Source organism: Gopherus flavomarginatus, chromosome 14, assembly GCF_025201925.1.
Source record: "Gopherus flavomarginatus isolate rGopFla2 chromosome 14, rGopFla2.mat.asm, whole genome shotgun sequence".
NCBI classification, from domain to species: domain Eukaryota; kingdom Metazoa; phylum Chordata; order Testudines; family Testudinidae; genus Gopherus; species Gopherus flavomarginatus.
The window spans coordinates 24,789,967-24,806,294 of record NC_066630.1 but is presented as its reverse complement, the minus strand read 5'-3'; the positions used below and the strand labels follow the sequence as shown (position 1 = coordinate 24,806,294).

At 39.1% G+C, this 16,328-nt stretch overlaps 1 protein-coding gene across 4 annotated transcripts in view; it reads left to right on the top strand.

Moving 5' to 3' along the window:
* SHCBP1 (SHC binding and spindle associated 1) overlaps positions 1-16,328 on the top strand; it is a 96,646-nt gene that overhangs the window by 70,269 nt on the left and 10,049 nt on the right. For all 4 annotated transcript variants that reach the window (XM_050923078.1, XM_050923076.1, XM_050923075.1 and 1 more), the window contains 5 exons: positions 1,939-2,147; positions 3,438-3,530; positions 6,544-6,777; positions 6,874-7,042; positions 8,909-9,029. In XM_050923078.1, the coding sequence (XP_050779035.1) occupies positions 1,939-2,147; positions 3,438-3,530; positions 6,544-6,777; positions 6,874-7,042; positions 8,909-9,029 (826 nt within the window). The remainder of the gene's footprint in view (positions 1-1,938; positions 2,148-3,437; positions 3,531-6,543; positions 6,778-6,873; positions 7,043-8,908; positions 9,030-16,328) is intronic.

Below are 16,328 nucleotides of genomic sequence, written 5' to 3'. Positions count from 1 at the left end.
AAGTTGAATGGGTCAACAGTGTGATGCTGTGGCAGAAAAGGCAAGTGTCATTCTGTGGTATATTAACAGAAGTGTCGTCTGTAAGACCTGGTCTATGCATAAAACGTAGGTCGACAGCTGCAGTGCTCGGGCTGTGAAAAATCTGCACCCCTGAGTGCCATAACTATGCCGACCTAACCCCTGGTGTAGATGCAGTTAGGTTGATGGAAGAACGCTTCTGTTGACCTAGCTCTCATTGCTCTGGAAGGCGGAGTTCCTACCGTGATACAGACTATAGCGACAGAAGGGTTTGTTTATACTACAAGGTGACAGCGGCAGAGCTATGATGCCATAACTATGCTGCTATAATGCCTGTAGTGTTGACATGACCTAAGACATCCTGTGTCCAGTTTTGGATGCTACACTTTTATTAAAGATGTGGACAAACTGAGGAGAGTCCAGAGGAGAGGTTTGGAAAACATGACCTGTGAGGAAAGAATTAAAGCACTGGACATGTTTAGTCTACAGAAGAGAGGGCTGGGCACGGAGTCATAAGTTTGTAGAAGGTTGTTATGAAGAGGACAGTGATCAATTGTTCTGTGTCCACTGAGAGTAGGACAAAAACTAATCTGCTTAGCTTGCAGAAGGGAGATTCAGGTGAGCTACTAGGAAAAACTTCCTAGCTATAAGAATAGTTGAGAACTGGAATGGGGAAAGTGGAGGTTTTTAAGAACAGATTAGACAAACCCGTCAGATGTGATCCTGATATTGTTTGTCCTGCCTCAGCACACGGGTATGGACTTGGTGACCTCTCTAGGCCCCTTCCAGCCCAGCCTTTCTGTGATTCTATGATGGCAGTGTAGGGGACTGTGGGCACAGAGAGGAATGGAAGCTGGGACGCAGGGAGGCAAGCCTAGAGCAGGATGTAGAAATTCAGCCTTGTTATCTGAATGTAAAACCTAAACCAGTTTTCTACGTATTAAGGTTTTCATCAGTAAAATCCCCCCCTACCCAATCCAGGTATAATTCCTCACTGCCCCTCATGTGTGCACTCTTGCTGCTTATGGCCATGCTAAAGTCTGCAGGAGGGGAACCCTGCTTTGCTGGGCCTCATAAGGCTTATCAGAGCCACGTTGCCTTTTTGTGAGCCTTCTACATGAACCTGATTTTAACCTTTTAACTCTCATGTAAAAAGGGAAATGCTATCCCCATCCCACACTTAGAACAACTGCAAGTAAACTACAGTCTTAAAATAGGTAGAAGCATGCAAACATATTGGTGGTTTGTCTTTACAGAGGAGCAGAAGTTATTCGTGTTTTCCAGCAACATAGACCTGCATTTGATCAGCTTTGTCCTCTCCCTAAATTAGAGGGAAGGGATTGACATGCTTTAGGATTCCCCATGACACATTTGGTCCCTGTTGGAGCACTTTCCAGCTGAAAGGCATGGCAGCCTACTGGGCTAAATATGGAATTAGGGCACAGGAATTCTTGCTATTCCTGGCTCTGCCACTGTGTGGGCTGCTGAAAAGCACTTGGGTCCTGATTTTTTTCAGAGCACCCTCAGCTCCAAGTAAAGTCAATGGGAGCTGCCAGGTACTTGGCATATCCAAAAATCAGGCCCTTAACCCTTGTCTATGTAAAAAGAAGATAGTAACTTCCTGTCTTCCCAGGGACATTACGAGGCTTAGTGTTTGTACAGTCCTTTGAAGATGGAAAGTACTGTATGTATATGTTTGCTGAGCAGTGAAGCTTGTTTTGGGGTTATAGTTTCAAATATGCATGCTCAGACATCTCTGGAATAAAATGCCATAGAGCGTGTTTAAAAAACACTTCGTGCTTTTAATAAATTTGCTGATTGGCTTCTGTAATAAGACTGAATGTGTGGTGTTTTGGCTTTTCCGGTTGTATGTACTGTTCTCTCTAAAGCCACCCTAATAAGCTGTGTTGTTCATATCAGGTTGTGGATGTGGAGTATTCCACTCTGAAAGCAGTGGTTCGGCTCAGTGAGCCCTTCCTGTGTGACTCCCACGTTAGCACCTTTACCTTGGAGTGCATGCAAGAGCTCTTGGAGCTGAAGAAACATCAGTTACCCGTGCAGGAGCTGTGGGTTGTGTTTGATGAATCTGGAGAGTTTGACCAGACAGCCTTGGCCATAGAACATGTCAGGTAGGAAAACCTTCATGAACGGCTAATTGTCTCCTGAACTATTATTTCTTTAATTTTAGCAGTCAGGTAGTTTAGGCATCACATCTGAGCTACAATAAATAATGTATATGGGTTTCATACCTGCACCTATATTAAAAGATGTTCTTAGCGTTCAGTCAGAAAGAGCTTTTGGTATACTCCCATCTCTGTGAATTCTTGAGACCATTTCTGGGGCTACGTTGACCCGGGCTTTAGAAGTAAACCTGATGGCTGCTAGCCGAAGAGCTAAGTTGACTGACCAGAAGAAAAACACCAGTGTTGCTATGTCACAAGGAATCAAAGGTGCATGCAGGGTTTCATTGTAGTGCATTACCAAATTTTCTACTAAGTTGAAAAGATGTAACTAGCTCTGTTCCTTGCTTTTGCTAAGCCTCCTTTCACTGCACTTTTTCTGCTTTTTTCCCCTATAATTCATTGTGGTGTATCTTTCCCTGCAGTGTTTTCAGTTTCCTTCTTTTCTCCCTGATCTCATTCTTTCTTTCCCTGCCGTGTGCACATTACATCTCCCTTATTTGCTGTTTCTCTGCTGCATCTCTGATCTACATACACTACTTATTTTCTAGTGCTTTCTTTAAGAGCTCTTTTGTTTTTTCTCCTGTACTTCTCCTCTTTCCCCACCTCCCAGTACACACACCATAGGGTTTAGAGAAATTGATTAGTAATAGCCACAAGAACTGAATTGGAACTCTAAAACTAAGGTGAGGGGCCTCACTCTCCAGGACAATGTCCCAGTGAGAAGCCGAGACCCCAGATGCTGCTCCTGGATCCTGCCTTGGTAATGGTTAATAGATGTCTGATAAAGTCAAAGCCCACAAGGAGCATTTGAAGGGTGAGTATGCTAAACTTAATGTGGAAGGTGAGAGGAGGCCAGTGGAAGAATTTGAATTGGAGTGATGTATGGCAAAATTTTCAAAAATACCAAAGTCACATAGCAATGTAAGTCCTATTTGTCAAAAAGTAACTTACGTGCTTAGCATAAGTTTAGTTGAAATCAATAGAACTTATGCTCTTAAGTTATTCTGGGCATTTTCGAAAACTTACCCATGGTGTTTACAGCGGACAAGGAATAGCAGGAAATTCTGTGTACTGAATAAGCCTGGAGGAGGGTGATATGCGAATTCGAGAGGTGTGATATTTTGAGATGTCTTCCTCAATTTATTGCATTTCTATTTTCAGTCCTAACTTTTGTTAAAGTGACTCTGGATTCATCAATGGACAGTGCACTCTTAACTACTTGCTTTATTTCAAAAGGTTTTTCTACCAGCACATCTGGAGGAGTTGGGATGAAGAGGATGAGGATGACTTCGATTATTTTGTCAGATGTGTTGAACCTCGACTAAGACTGTAAGTGACTTTCTTTAACATTTAGTTTAAAAAGTGCTGGAAGAGGCAGCATGGGAGTAGTGACTGACAAAACAAAATTCATACAAAACTTTGTTGGCAAAGCAAGGCTGTTGCAGCTTCAGATTACTATCAGTCACTAGAAATCTTGTATTTGGAAAGATCCAGGGGAAACAAACCACTTCATTGCCAGTTATTTTCTTCTTAGCCTTTTTTTGGCACAACCCTCTTCCTTCCATTAGATGGCGTTCCAAAACCAGGTATAGACTCTTTTAAACATAAGACTAGTTTGACTTCAAGCATGTAAGTGTAATCCTAATTAAGACTAGTGTGACATGCTATGGGTGTGGAATAAGAACCCAAATAGAACAGAATATAGAGGAAAACTTAAAAAAACGACAACTAGTGATGCTGAAGTACATGTGTATTCTTGCCTCAGTGGGATTACTTTGTATTAGATTTTTCTGAATCTGGCTTTTTAATACCATCCAGCCATATGGAATTTCAACAGCGCACAAGGGCCCATTCTGGAAATATATTAGAAACTAATTTTTAAATACCTGAAATGAGTAGCTCGAAAGTAGCTTTACGAATTCTCTAAGGCTTTTTACTCTTATTTGATGATACATCAGTCAATTATTTTCATGCCTGTTTTCCTCAATCACTTTTTTCTGCATATAATTATTTAGAATAGGAATTCAGGAATGCATATTGCATTCGGTTTTGATACGATGCCTACCCCGAAATGGTGATTCTCTGAAATGGATTCATTATGACAGTTCAGTTCCATGTTATACCTGGGCCATGTTGAGCTCATACAAATTGGGAGGAAATGTTTTGAGGTCTGGAAGTGTTACATGTGGAAACAAATATTTCTTATGTGTTTCTGCTTCTACATTGACAGCAGATGGGGAGGCAGATGGAGGGAGTTGCTTTTTTTCCTTGGAGGAAAAAGACTGCATCAAATGAAACTGGAATTTAATCACATGCAATCAGACCTTTTTTTTTAAAAGGTAGTTAATGGGCTGAAATGGGAGTAGAAGCATTTTTAGAGAGGACCCAAAAGGGAACCATAATGTTTCAGCTTTGTATTGCAATGAAGAGTAAATATTTTCCTTTCTCATTCCCAACACCAAGCTTGAAGCAAAGCCTGTACTCTGAGCCACATTGAAGTTTATATGCTCTTCTGCGCTGATATAAGCACCAATAAGTAGCAGTAACATCTTCTATCCCTGTAGACAAGCAATGTTTTACATTCTTATTCAAAAGGTCTCCCGTGAGCTTAAATTAATTGAAGCAGACAGTCCTCGCACTGCAAACTTTATCTGTGATTTTATTTACTTTTAAAATAGAAGTTCTGGTCTTGTAAAACAGGTAAATCTATGTAAAGTATCTTATTGAAGCTTGGTAAAATCATTTCGTTTTACAGCAAAACTTCAGTTACAAACACCTCAGGAATTGAGGTTGTTCGTAACTCTGAAATGTTACAAAAGGTTATGTTGGTTTTTTCACAAGTTTACAACTGAACATTGACTTAATACAGTTTTGAAACTTTACTATGCAGAAGAAAAATGTGGCTTTTAACCATCTTAATTTAAATGAAGCAAGCACAGAAACAGTTTCCTTGCCTTGTCAAATCTTTTTTAACTTTCCCTTTTATTTTTTTAGTAGTTTACTTTTAACACAGCATTGTACTGTATTTTCCTTTTTTTTGTTTCTGCTGCCTGATTGCATACTTCTGGGTCCCAATGAGGTGTGTGATTGACTGGTCAGTTTGTAAATCTGATGTTTGTAACTCTGAGGTTCTGCTGTATGTATCTACAGAGTGGTCAGTTTTAAAATTGAGAGTACACATTTTAGGGTCAACTTAGGTACAGTTTTCATTGTTTTCTTCAAGTATTGTACCTTTCTATATTACATTTAAAAAATCAACTATTTTTAGTTCCCTACCTACTCTGAAGTATATTCGCGTGTTGTCGCCAGGCAACTTATGCTGCATCTTATAACACTATAACCACATAGTTGTTTTAGCTGTGAAGTTTTTGTACCACTTTACTGTCTGTCTGTTGTAATCAAGTAGCTATTTATTATTCTGCCTCCAGTTGTTTATTCTTTATGGCACATTCTTAAGTGCCCTTTAGTGAACATCTGAGTGATTGAAACTTGGCTCTAGGGAATTCTTGGCCCTTAGTTTCCTTGGATGTTTTCCTCTTCCCAGTAAGACCCCCTCAGTGACTGGGCATGGAGTTATCTACACTGGGTAAACTTGCTTCCCTTTTAATTGTACTGAAGACAAACAAGGATTCTTCTCTTTGCTTTCAGTATCTTTTCATTGTTGTCTGACCTTTTTCTGGAGCGATCACTGTAGAACTACCACTCTGGAATTTTCAGCAAACCATCATCTGTCTGTCTGACTTAGGCAGAGCTGCTTTGCAGGAGTGTTTCCATCTCTTGTGTATGAGACTCCTTGATGGTACATTTTATCTTCTAGGAAATCTATCATCCAGTTCTAATTGCTGCCACTCTCTCTTTCCCTGAGTTATGTTTCTTTTTCTCTTGCTCGATAAAGTTCTGCTTTTGCTATTTCAAAGCCAGCGTTTTCAATTGGCTTTTAAAAGGACACCATCAAGTCAGTGTTTAAGTAGTGATTTAAAAATAGTTCTTGGGAATATACCTGCCTCTGAAGCCTCCTGATAATTCTTGTTGGGTTTTAAAAGTATATCTTTGTATTTTAAAAAACATATTTCTCTCCCTTTTTCTGTGTGTACTCTTTCAAATCTAATAATCGTGGGTGTGCATTGTAACAAGGGGGGTTGGCATATTTAGACAGATGAGCTTTTTGTCAGCTATGCCCCTTTGAATTGAGGTGTCACAGGTGCAGGGAGCTCAGCACTTCTGACTCAAAGCCCATTTAAGTCAGTGGAAAGATTCCCATGGATCAAAATAGACCTTGGATCAGGTTCTCTCTGCTTGGGAAAGGTGAAGAACACCAACTCTTCTGCACTTTGAATTGTAGGCGTTACGACATACTGGAGGATCGTCTCCCTTCTGGACTCACTGCTGATTATCACACTCTGCTGTCTCAATGTGAGGGGCTCTACAGGAAGTTCGTAAACCTGAGGAGCGGCCTGTCAAGCGGTGACTCTGACTCTGAGGCAGAAAATGTCTCCATGGTGGAAGGCTTAAAGCTGTATGAGGAGATAGAGCATCTGAAGCAAAACCTGAAGCTCATTGAGAATCCTCTTCTGAGGTACTGTGACTGTGTGTGGAGGGCTGGGGGAGAAGAAACCAGCTAGGAAATTCTCTCCATCAGGACAAGACTGATGGTTTATTGCTCATGTTTCAGGTATGTATTTGGTTACCGGAAGCACACTGGTCTGCAAGCCAAAGGCTCCCGTCCAATGGGTACGAAGATCACTCATGTTGTGTCTTCTACTATAATGGCAAGTCTGTTACAGTCTCTGCTCAGGGAGAAGCTTTGTCCTGAGACCTGTGATGAAGAACTAGAAATACAGGTAAAAGAGTAGCTGTCTTCATTCTCTGTCCTCCATTTTCTGTCTTCCCCAATAGATTAATTTCTTCTTTCACAGTATTCACTTCTGTTGTACAGAGCTTACCATGAGAGGACCTTAATCCCACAACTGTAATATAAATAACAAGTAAGGGTGGAAGAAACAGTAAATTTATTTAACTTGTAACTGCTAAATACTCCTTTACAAGCACTTTCCTCTCTGCACTCCTGTTAACAATTTCGTAATGAAGTATTCTAAGGAAGGCATGATATTTCCTTTGAGTTTTAACATACCTGGATGCATGCTTTTTAAAGGTATTTCTTTCTTTTAAATTTTGAGCAGATCTGGTTCTACTGATAAATAGGTTCCTTCCTCCTGCCTTCCCCCAGACTTTCTCAACACATCTATTCCTTTCGAGTTTGAGTCCTGCCTTAATTCAGTGACAGATATGATTTTACTGCTTTGGCTTTCCACACCTTTTAAAGCCATCTGCATTCTGTTCCTTGTGAATCAATGGAATTATTTACTCAATTCCAGTTACAGCTCTGTAAAAATAGTTTTATCTATCTTTCTATATAGTTATATATGTCATTTAATTGCCCAGATACCTGACAGCTTATTTTGGCCTTCAGAACAGCTATTACTGGTGTTGTGCAAAAAGGAAACAACCGGGTTTAACTCTCAGATCCTGGGTTGAGTGTGCAGGGTGAGCAGTTGGAAGAGGATCTTAATACTTGTAAACAGCATGCTTAATCTGGAAGTCACTGAGGCAATAAATGTGGAACTCCGTTATGCCATTTTCAGTCACAGTTCAGAGCAGAATCCTGTTGTCATGCTTGTGATAGGTGCCAGCCTGCCCACTTCAGAGACTAACACCAAATGTCTGCCAGACAGATCCCACACTGCAACAGCAGTATCCTTGAGTTCTTTTTTGGAGGGATCATCTCCAGGAGTGAGAGGATAGTTCAGTGTCTAGATTAGCTCCCGCCTTGTCCCCTTGGCTGTTACTGCCTCTGCCTCATATTTCCTTTGTGACCTAGACAGTGGCGCTCAACCTTTCCAGATGACTGTACCCCTTTCAAGAGTCTGATTTGTCTTGCGTACCCCCAGGTTTCATCTCACTTAAACTACTTACTTTTGTATTCTTGTTTGATTTTGTAAGCATCACAGCATACTCACTGAAAAATTGCTTACCTCCTCATTTTTACCATATAATTCTAAAATAAATAAATTGAAATATAAATATTGTACTTAACATTTCTCTGTGTGTGTGTGTGTGTGTGTGTGTGTGTGTGTGTGTGTGTGTTTGTACATAAATAAATAAAAACCAAATCATGGTATGAAATTTTACTTTGTACTGACTTCGCTAGGGCTTTTTATATAGTCTGTTGTAAAAGTAGCAAATACCTAGATGAATTGATGTACCCCCCGGAAGACCTCTGAGTATCCCCAGGAGTACACATGCTCCTGGTTGAGAACCACTGGCCTAGGGTAAATCACTTAGGGCAGAACTTCCAACACTGCATTTACAGGCAGATTGGGGTTTGCATTTAGGCTCTTTAAAACATGGCACTAATCTTTACCTGCCTCAGTTTCCCATCTATCAGTGGAATGATGGTTCTCTCAGGGATGTCTTGAGGCTGATTCACTGTTCTAAAAATACATGGAGATACTTGCATGCAAAGCACTGTTTGAACACAAAGAATTGTATTCTATAGATGCCACTAAAATGAGTTTTCTTTAAGCAGAAGCAGTAGCATTTTGACTATGTAGCAACATTCAAATGAACAGGGAGTGCTGTTGGCATAAACTCAAAGCTATTCACTTTCATTTTATGAAGCTGATTAACTGTTTATTTCTCTTTTACAGTTCCACAGTGATCCACTGACAGCTGTCAGTGCCTGCTATGAAGGAGATACTGTCATCATCTGTCCTGGTCATTATGTTGTAGATGGCATGTTCTGTATTGCTGACTCAATTGAACTAGAAGGTACATAAGACCAGCTAGATGGGTTAGACCAATGGTCCATCTAGCCCAGTACCCGATCTTCTCACAATGATCCGTGTTTGGTGCTTCAAAGGAAATGAACAGAACAGGACAACTTTGAGTCCAGTCCAAGCTTCTGGCAGTTGGAAGTTTAGGGTAGAGCCTTGTGTGGAACTATTTCTTTAATCCCGTTCCTGTTCTGCACCACAATACCCACTTCCACCCATTCCCACATTGTTTCTTGCACAATACCATCTCCCACTCACAAAAACTTATATCCTGCAAGAGAGGCAGATTCCCCCCAGGCTATTTATTTTTTAAAAAAAGGCCGGTTAATAAAACATATATCTTGCTTAAACCATGTAGAAAAGTACTTTAACTTCTGTTATAATAGACATTAAATCTTTCTATCCCTTGCTTCAATTTAAGTATTTAAACTTTTATTTAAAAATAAGAGATTTTCCTACAAATTACAGCAGTCTGTTCTCCCTCCCCACCCCCATCCAATTCCTCCCACAACATAGCACGACCAGGTAAAATGCATTATTATGGCAATGGGTCCTGCAGGACCCGCAGGATCCCAGTCCCACTGCAGGGCTCTAGTTTAGGGACACCTGGATTATGGCAATGCATCCCTGACCATCTTGGCTAATAGCAATTGATGGACGTCCTTCATAAACAGATCTAATTCAGGAATACTTTTGGCCTTCTAAACAACCTATTGCAATGAGTTCCACGTGTTGATCATGCATTGTGTGAAGAAGTATTTGCTTTCAGAGTGGACTGATTTAAATTCAGCCATTTAAATCAAAGTGGAAAGCCTCAATTTAAATAATTGATTTTAGTCAGCTTTTCCATTTGTACTTCAGTTACTTTCTAAAGACAGGTGTATCTTATTGGTTGATATAACCATTAAAACATGTTGATTTACAGCTAATTAAAGCCTTTACACTAGATTCAGTACATCTCTTTGCTACCTAGGGTGGTACACTATAACTAATTTACATTTATTTAAACAATTATATAGCTTAATATTTTCAGATTCTTATTAATTGTATTTCTTTAGTAGGTTGAATGGTGAATGATATTGCTTATTTATTTAACTTTTTATTCATGATTTGTGTCAATCTGTATTAGGATAGTAACTGGAATTAAATTAAACACAAAATAGCATATGAAATTTATTTTTTATTAAGCAAAACAAGCCCTTAGTACGTGATGTATTGTATCATATTTATAAAGCTTGACCTCAAAAGTTAAATGTTTGCCCTCTATTCTTTCTGTATTTAGAAAAGCAGCCTTTAACTCAGTTTTTTGATTAGAGGCTCATATATTCATCATATTCATTTTTTATTTAAATGTTTTAAGAAATTATAATGTTGATCCTTAAAGTATTTGTAGCAAATTCAAATTTCCTTTTACACAGGGTTATTTTTAAAAGAAGAAACTTAGTTTAAATAACAAATAAAATAAATCCAATTTACATAAAAAATCTGAGATTTTATTTTTAAAAAGAAAGTATTGATTTATATCCACTCTGCTTTCATTTGTTTTAAACCTGCTGCCTGTTAACTTCATAGGTGACCACTAGTTCTTGTGTTAGGTGAAGAGGTAAATAACAATTCCTTATTCACTTTCTCCATATCATTCATGATTTTATAGACTTCTAAGTCCTCCCCGCCCTTAGTTGTCTCTCATCTGAGCTGAAGGATCCTTATTTTTTTAAGCTCTTCTCATATGGAAGTTGTTCCATACCCTTAATCATTTTTGTTGCTCTTCTCTGCCTCTTTTCCAATTCTAATATATATTTTTTGAGATGGGGGTGACCAGAATGGCACATGGTATTCAAGGTGTCAGTGTACCACAGATGTTTGATATTTTCTGTTTTATTATCGCTCCCTTTCCTAATAGTTCCTAACATTCTGTTACCTTTGACTGCTGCCACATATTGAGCAAATGGTTTCAGAGAACTATCTGCAGTCTCCATTTTTTTTTTTTTTTTGAATAGTAACCGCTAATTCAGACTCTATCATTTGTAAGTAGAGCTGTGGTTATTTTTTCCATTGTGCATTAATTTGCACTTATCAAACTTGAATGTCAACTGCCATTTTGTTGCCCCATCACCCAGTTAGTGAGATCCCTTTGTAACTCTTTGCTGTCTGCTTGGGTCTTAACTGTTTTGAGTAACTTGGTATCATCTGGAAATTTTGTTACCTCACTATTTTTGTCACTTGAGGGATCCTGCTATTTACCCCTCTCTCCATTGTGAAAACTGATAATTTATTCCTATCCTTTTTTCCATATCTTGTAATCAGTTACTGATCCATGAGAAGCCCTTTCCTCTTATCCCATGACTCCTTACTTTGCTCAAGAGCCTTTGGTGAGGGACCTTGTCAAAGGCTTTCTGAAAGTAAAAGTACACTATATCACCTGATCACCTTTGTCCATTTGCTTCTTAACACCCACAAAAAATTCTAGAAGATCAGCAAGGCATGATTTCCCATGTTGACTCTTCCCCAACATCTTGTGTTTGTGTCTGTTAATTGTTAATTATAGTTTGAGTCAATTTACCTGGTATTAAAGTTAGGCTCACTCTCCGGTAATTGCTAGGATTGCCTCTGGAGCCTTTTTAAAAAATCGGCATTACATTAGCTACCCTTCTGGTATGGAGGCTGATTTAAGCGATAGGTTACGTACCACAGTTAGTTGTTCTGCAGTTTCATATTTGAGTTCCTTCAGAACTCTTGAGTGAACATCATCTGGTCCTGGTGACTTATTGCTGTTGAATCCATCAATTTGTTCCAAAACCTCCTCTGCACCTCAGCCTGGGACAGTTCCTCAGATTTGTCACGTAAAAAGAATAGCTTGGGTGTGGCTATCTCCCCCATATCTGTTGTGCAGTGAAGATAAATGCAAATATTTGATTTAGTTTCTCTGCAACAGCCTTGTTTTCCATGGATCCTTTTTTAGTACCTTGATTGTTCAGTGGCTCCACTGTTTGGTAGACGTATTGCTTCAGATATACATAATTTTTTTGCTGTTTTTATCTTTAGCTAGTGGCTTTTCAAATTCTTTCTTGGCTTACCATAAACTTTTATAGTTGCCAGAGTTTATGCTCATTTCTATTTTTCTTGCTAGGATTTGACGTCCAATTTTTAAAGGATGCCTTTTTGCCTCTAACTGCCTCTTACTCTGCTGTTTAGCTATTATGGCATTTTTTGCATCCTCTTACTGTTTTTTCCCTTAAATTTGAGGTATACATTTAGTTTAGGCCTCTCTAAACTAGACTGTTTAAAACAGACTCCAGGCATTTCACCTTTGTGATTGTTCATTTTAATTTCTGTTTAACTAGCTTCTTTGTTTTTGTATAGTTCCCCTTTTCAAAGTTAAATGCTAAGGCAGTAGGTTTCTTTGGTATTCCATCCCCACCTCTCCAGGGTGCTCTATTACAGTTGGAATTGCTGAGCAGTTCAGCTATATTCACCTCTTGGACCAGATCCTCTGCTCCACTTAGGACTAGATCAAGAATTGCCCTTCCCTTGTGGGTACCAGTACAAGCTACTCCAAGAAGCAGTCATTTATGGTGTCTAGAAACGTTATCTCTGCATCCCTTCCTGAGGTGACATGTATCCAGTCAATATGAGGATAGTTGAAGACCCCCATTATTGCATTTTCTGCCTTTGTAGCCTCTCTAATCTTGGTGACTATTTTCATCCTGGTCAGGGGGTTGATGATCTATTTCCGCTTCTGTGCTCTTATTGTGTAAGCATGGAATTTCTATCCATAGCGATTCCCTGGTACAGCTTGATTCAGTTAAGATTTAAGATAAGGTAGAAGGTTCTTGTAAGTGTGGAAGAGCCTAAAATTAATGTTAACTGGTCCATTTTCTTAAAGTAAACTGAACCGTGCAAAGGGACTTGTTAACGTCAGGAGAGATCTGTTGCCTGGGAGTTTATTAACTTAAATGCCTTCACATTCCTGCAGAAGCTCTGCTGCTAGAGCCAGGAGTATGTTTCAAACATACTGAGTAGTGTGTGCGGGCGGCTGTGCTGTGAAGGATGTGAGTGCTACAGCTGCAAATGGGCCAGGATAGGACTTCAGAAGAATACATTTATCCCCAATTTAGTGTGTTCTCATACTATTTATTTGGATGAAATCATTCAGTCACTGCCTGATTGTTTAGCTAGCGGACAGACTCTGGCAGGAGTGTACAAGGAAGGATTGACTTAATTTAATGAGCACAAAGGTCACTTTTAGGTAACTTCTATATTTAAATTGCAGAGCATTGGTTCTAAAATATGAAGAGTATACAGTAGACCTAAGCCTTTGGTTCTTTATTATCCGCACAGTAGAACCTCACTTAATTACACTGACCAGGAAGACTCACTACACATTAGTTGATTTTTGTGAATCATCAAGGAAGCTAGTTTCTCCTCTTCATTGCCAGGAGAAAGCACTGCAAAATGTACTTGGTTCATGTGATATAACATAGTATGATCCTTGATCCTATGCTAGTAAATATTCTGCATTTTATATTTTTGGCTTTTGTTAATAAGTGGTAATTTGGTCTAGTGGACTAAGCTGGTGGCTACGAAGCCCTCAATTCTATTCTTGTCTCTGCCAGTTGTGTGCCCTTTGGCAAGCCACTTCACTTCTGTGCTTCATTTTCCCCGTTTATAGAATAGAGGTTATTAGTCTGCCTGAGAAGGTTATTCTGAAGATTGTTCGCACAACACAGGTTGTGTATAACCGTATTGAACTAAGGGACAAGTCAAGACCTTATAGCATGTTGCATTCAAATATTTGTTGAGAAGTGTGAAGCTTTATGTGTGTAGTGCACAAATTAGCAGTGTGAATGGTGATGCTATACCATACAGACCAGAATAGAGAAGGGAGTCATTGGCTATGGGTTCAGAGCTCTGTTTATTTTGCGGAACCACATTGGCAATGTGAACATGTTTATGATATTTTCTCAACAAATGTTTCTGTGCTTTTGAATATGGCTTTAAAATTAAATGCTCCTGCCTTGTCTAGGATACATTGCATCCTTGTTTCTCTCCCAGTAATGCCTGAGCTGCAGGCATGTACACCTGTTAACAGTTTGCCAAACAACTTTAGGAATACAGTTTGTTATATAATAACCTATACATCATTGTGGGCTGTTCAGAAACTGTTTAAGCTGCAATTTTTCTTTATCTTGTCAAAACTTCCTAATGGAAAAAAGGCTGGGAGTTTAATTTCCTGCTGTTCCCTACTATATTTTCTTGCCTCTTTTTGTTTTATGATTATAATTTTCTTTCTTTCTGGTATGTGTTTGATTTATATAGATATACATGCCCACATGCAATACATCTGCAGGATAAAGGGCCTCAATAAATTGCTTTATTTATCAGTGAGAATAATATTGTTCTGAAATCTTGGTGGGTGGTATTTATGACAGATGTTGTCCTGTCTTTGAAAAAATAGTAATACAAGAGGTGAAGTAACAGGCCTATTAGAGTCATAGAATAGAAATAGCCATTCTGCTTTACGGAACAAAATATATAAGTAAGTTTTTATTTTTAATAGGGACAACTCCTTGAATGAGTAAGTGTCAGGATGAGTAATCTTTGTATATGGACTTGTGTTGGGGGAAAGTTTAGTAGTAGGAGTTGCTGAAAATGTCCTAAAGAGGGGCATCAAGTAAAATCTCACTGGTTCTAATCCAAGTAGTTAATACTGTTTTGATAGCTTTCTTGGCATGAGGGGATGGGAAAATTTGTGAAAGGAATAACACAGCTTAATTGTATAGGTGCCTTCCTTTATTTATTTATTCCAAGACGCACTAGGGAATTGAGTTTACACTACATTTAGAAGAAACCCTACCACTTGTGATGAAGCTCCCAGTTCGAGCACCCAGATAAATTTGCATTTGCTGCAATGATAGTCTCAGGGGAAAAAACAAACCAAGACAACTTTATCCTTCCATAATCTTCATTCCATCAGAGATACTAAATGTTTAATTCTTCATTGTACAGTGGTTGAATAACTCCAGCTGTTGTACAATCAAACACAGTCCACAGGCAGACATACTTTACAGAATCCTGACTACCCAAACTGCATACTGAGTGCCATCAGAAGAACAGCAGAATAGGAAGCAGCCAGTTAGCTCCATTAGGAGCTCTCTAATGTCCTGCAAATCAAAAAGCACTCCTAAAAAAGTGGAAACATGGATAAATTGCCAAGGAAGCGTACAAAAGAATAGCACAAGCCTGTAAGGACAAATCCGAATGGCTGAGGTGCAGCTATCATGGGAAATAAAAGGCAATAAGAAAAGAAGTTCTATAAATAGACTAGGAACAAGAGAAGATGAAGGAAAGCGTTAGGTCCCCTACTTAACAAGGAAGGAGAGCAAATAATTGGCATTGAGAAGGCCGAGGTGTTTCATGCCTATTTTACTTCAGACTTCACTGAAAAGGTTAAAGATGCCCAGGTACTTGAGATAAATTAATATTAACAACAAGCACTTTTCAGGGCAGAATTAGACTTCAAAATGACCGTGACAAATTGGAAAATTGGTCTGAATTCAATAAGATGAAATTCAATAAAAACAAGTGCAAAGTACTTCACTTAGGAAAGAAAAATCGAATGTACAACTACAAAAGGAGGACTAACTGGCTAGGTGGTAGTACTGCTGAGAAGCACCTGTAGGTTAGAATGGGTCACAAACTGAACAGGAGTTCGCACTGTGCTGCTGCTGTGAAAAAGGCTAATGTTTTGGGTGCATTAAGAGGAGTGCCATGTAAGACATGGTAGGTGATTGTCCCATTCTACTTGCCACTGTTGAACCCGAGTTGGAGTTTTGTGTGCCACGCTCTAGGAAAGCTGTGGAAAAATTGGGGAGAGTCCAGGGGAGAACGGCAAAAATGAAGAGAGGTTTAGAAAACCTGATCTATGAGGAAAGATTAAAAACTAGGCATATTTAATCTTGAGAAAAGAAGATGGGTGAAGGGGAGAGGTAACTGATGGAAAAAGTATGGCGGTCAGTTGAAGGTAGGACAAAGTAATTGCCTCAATCTGCAATATAGGGGCTTTAGTTTAGATATTGGGAAAAACTTTCTAACTATAAGGATAGTTAAGTTCTGGAATAGGCTTCCAAGGAATGTTCTATAATCCCCGTTATTGGTTGTGCTTAAGAAAAGGTTGGACAAACATGTCATGGATGGTTCTGGTTCTGTCTCTGCACAAGGGGTGGTACTTGACTTCTTGAGGTCCCTTCCAGTCCTACAGTTCTGATTTCCTAGTCCTCATTAAGGCTACACA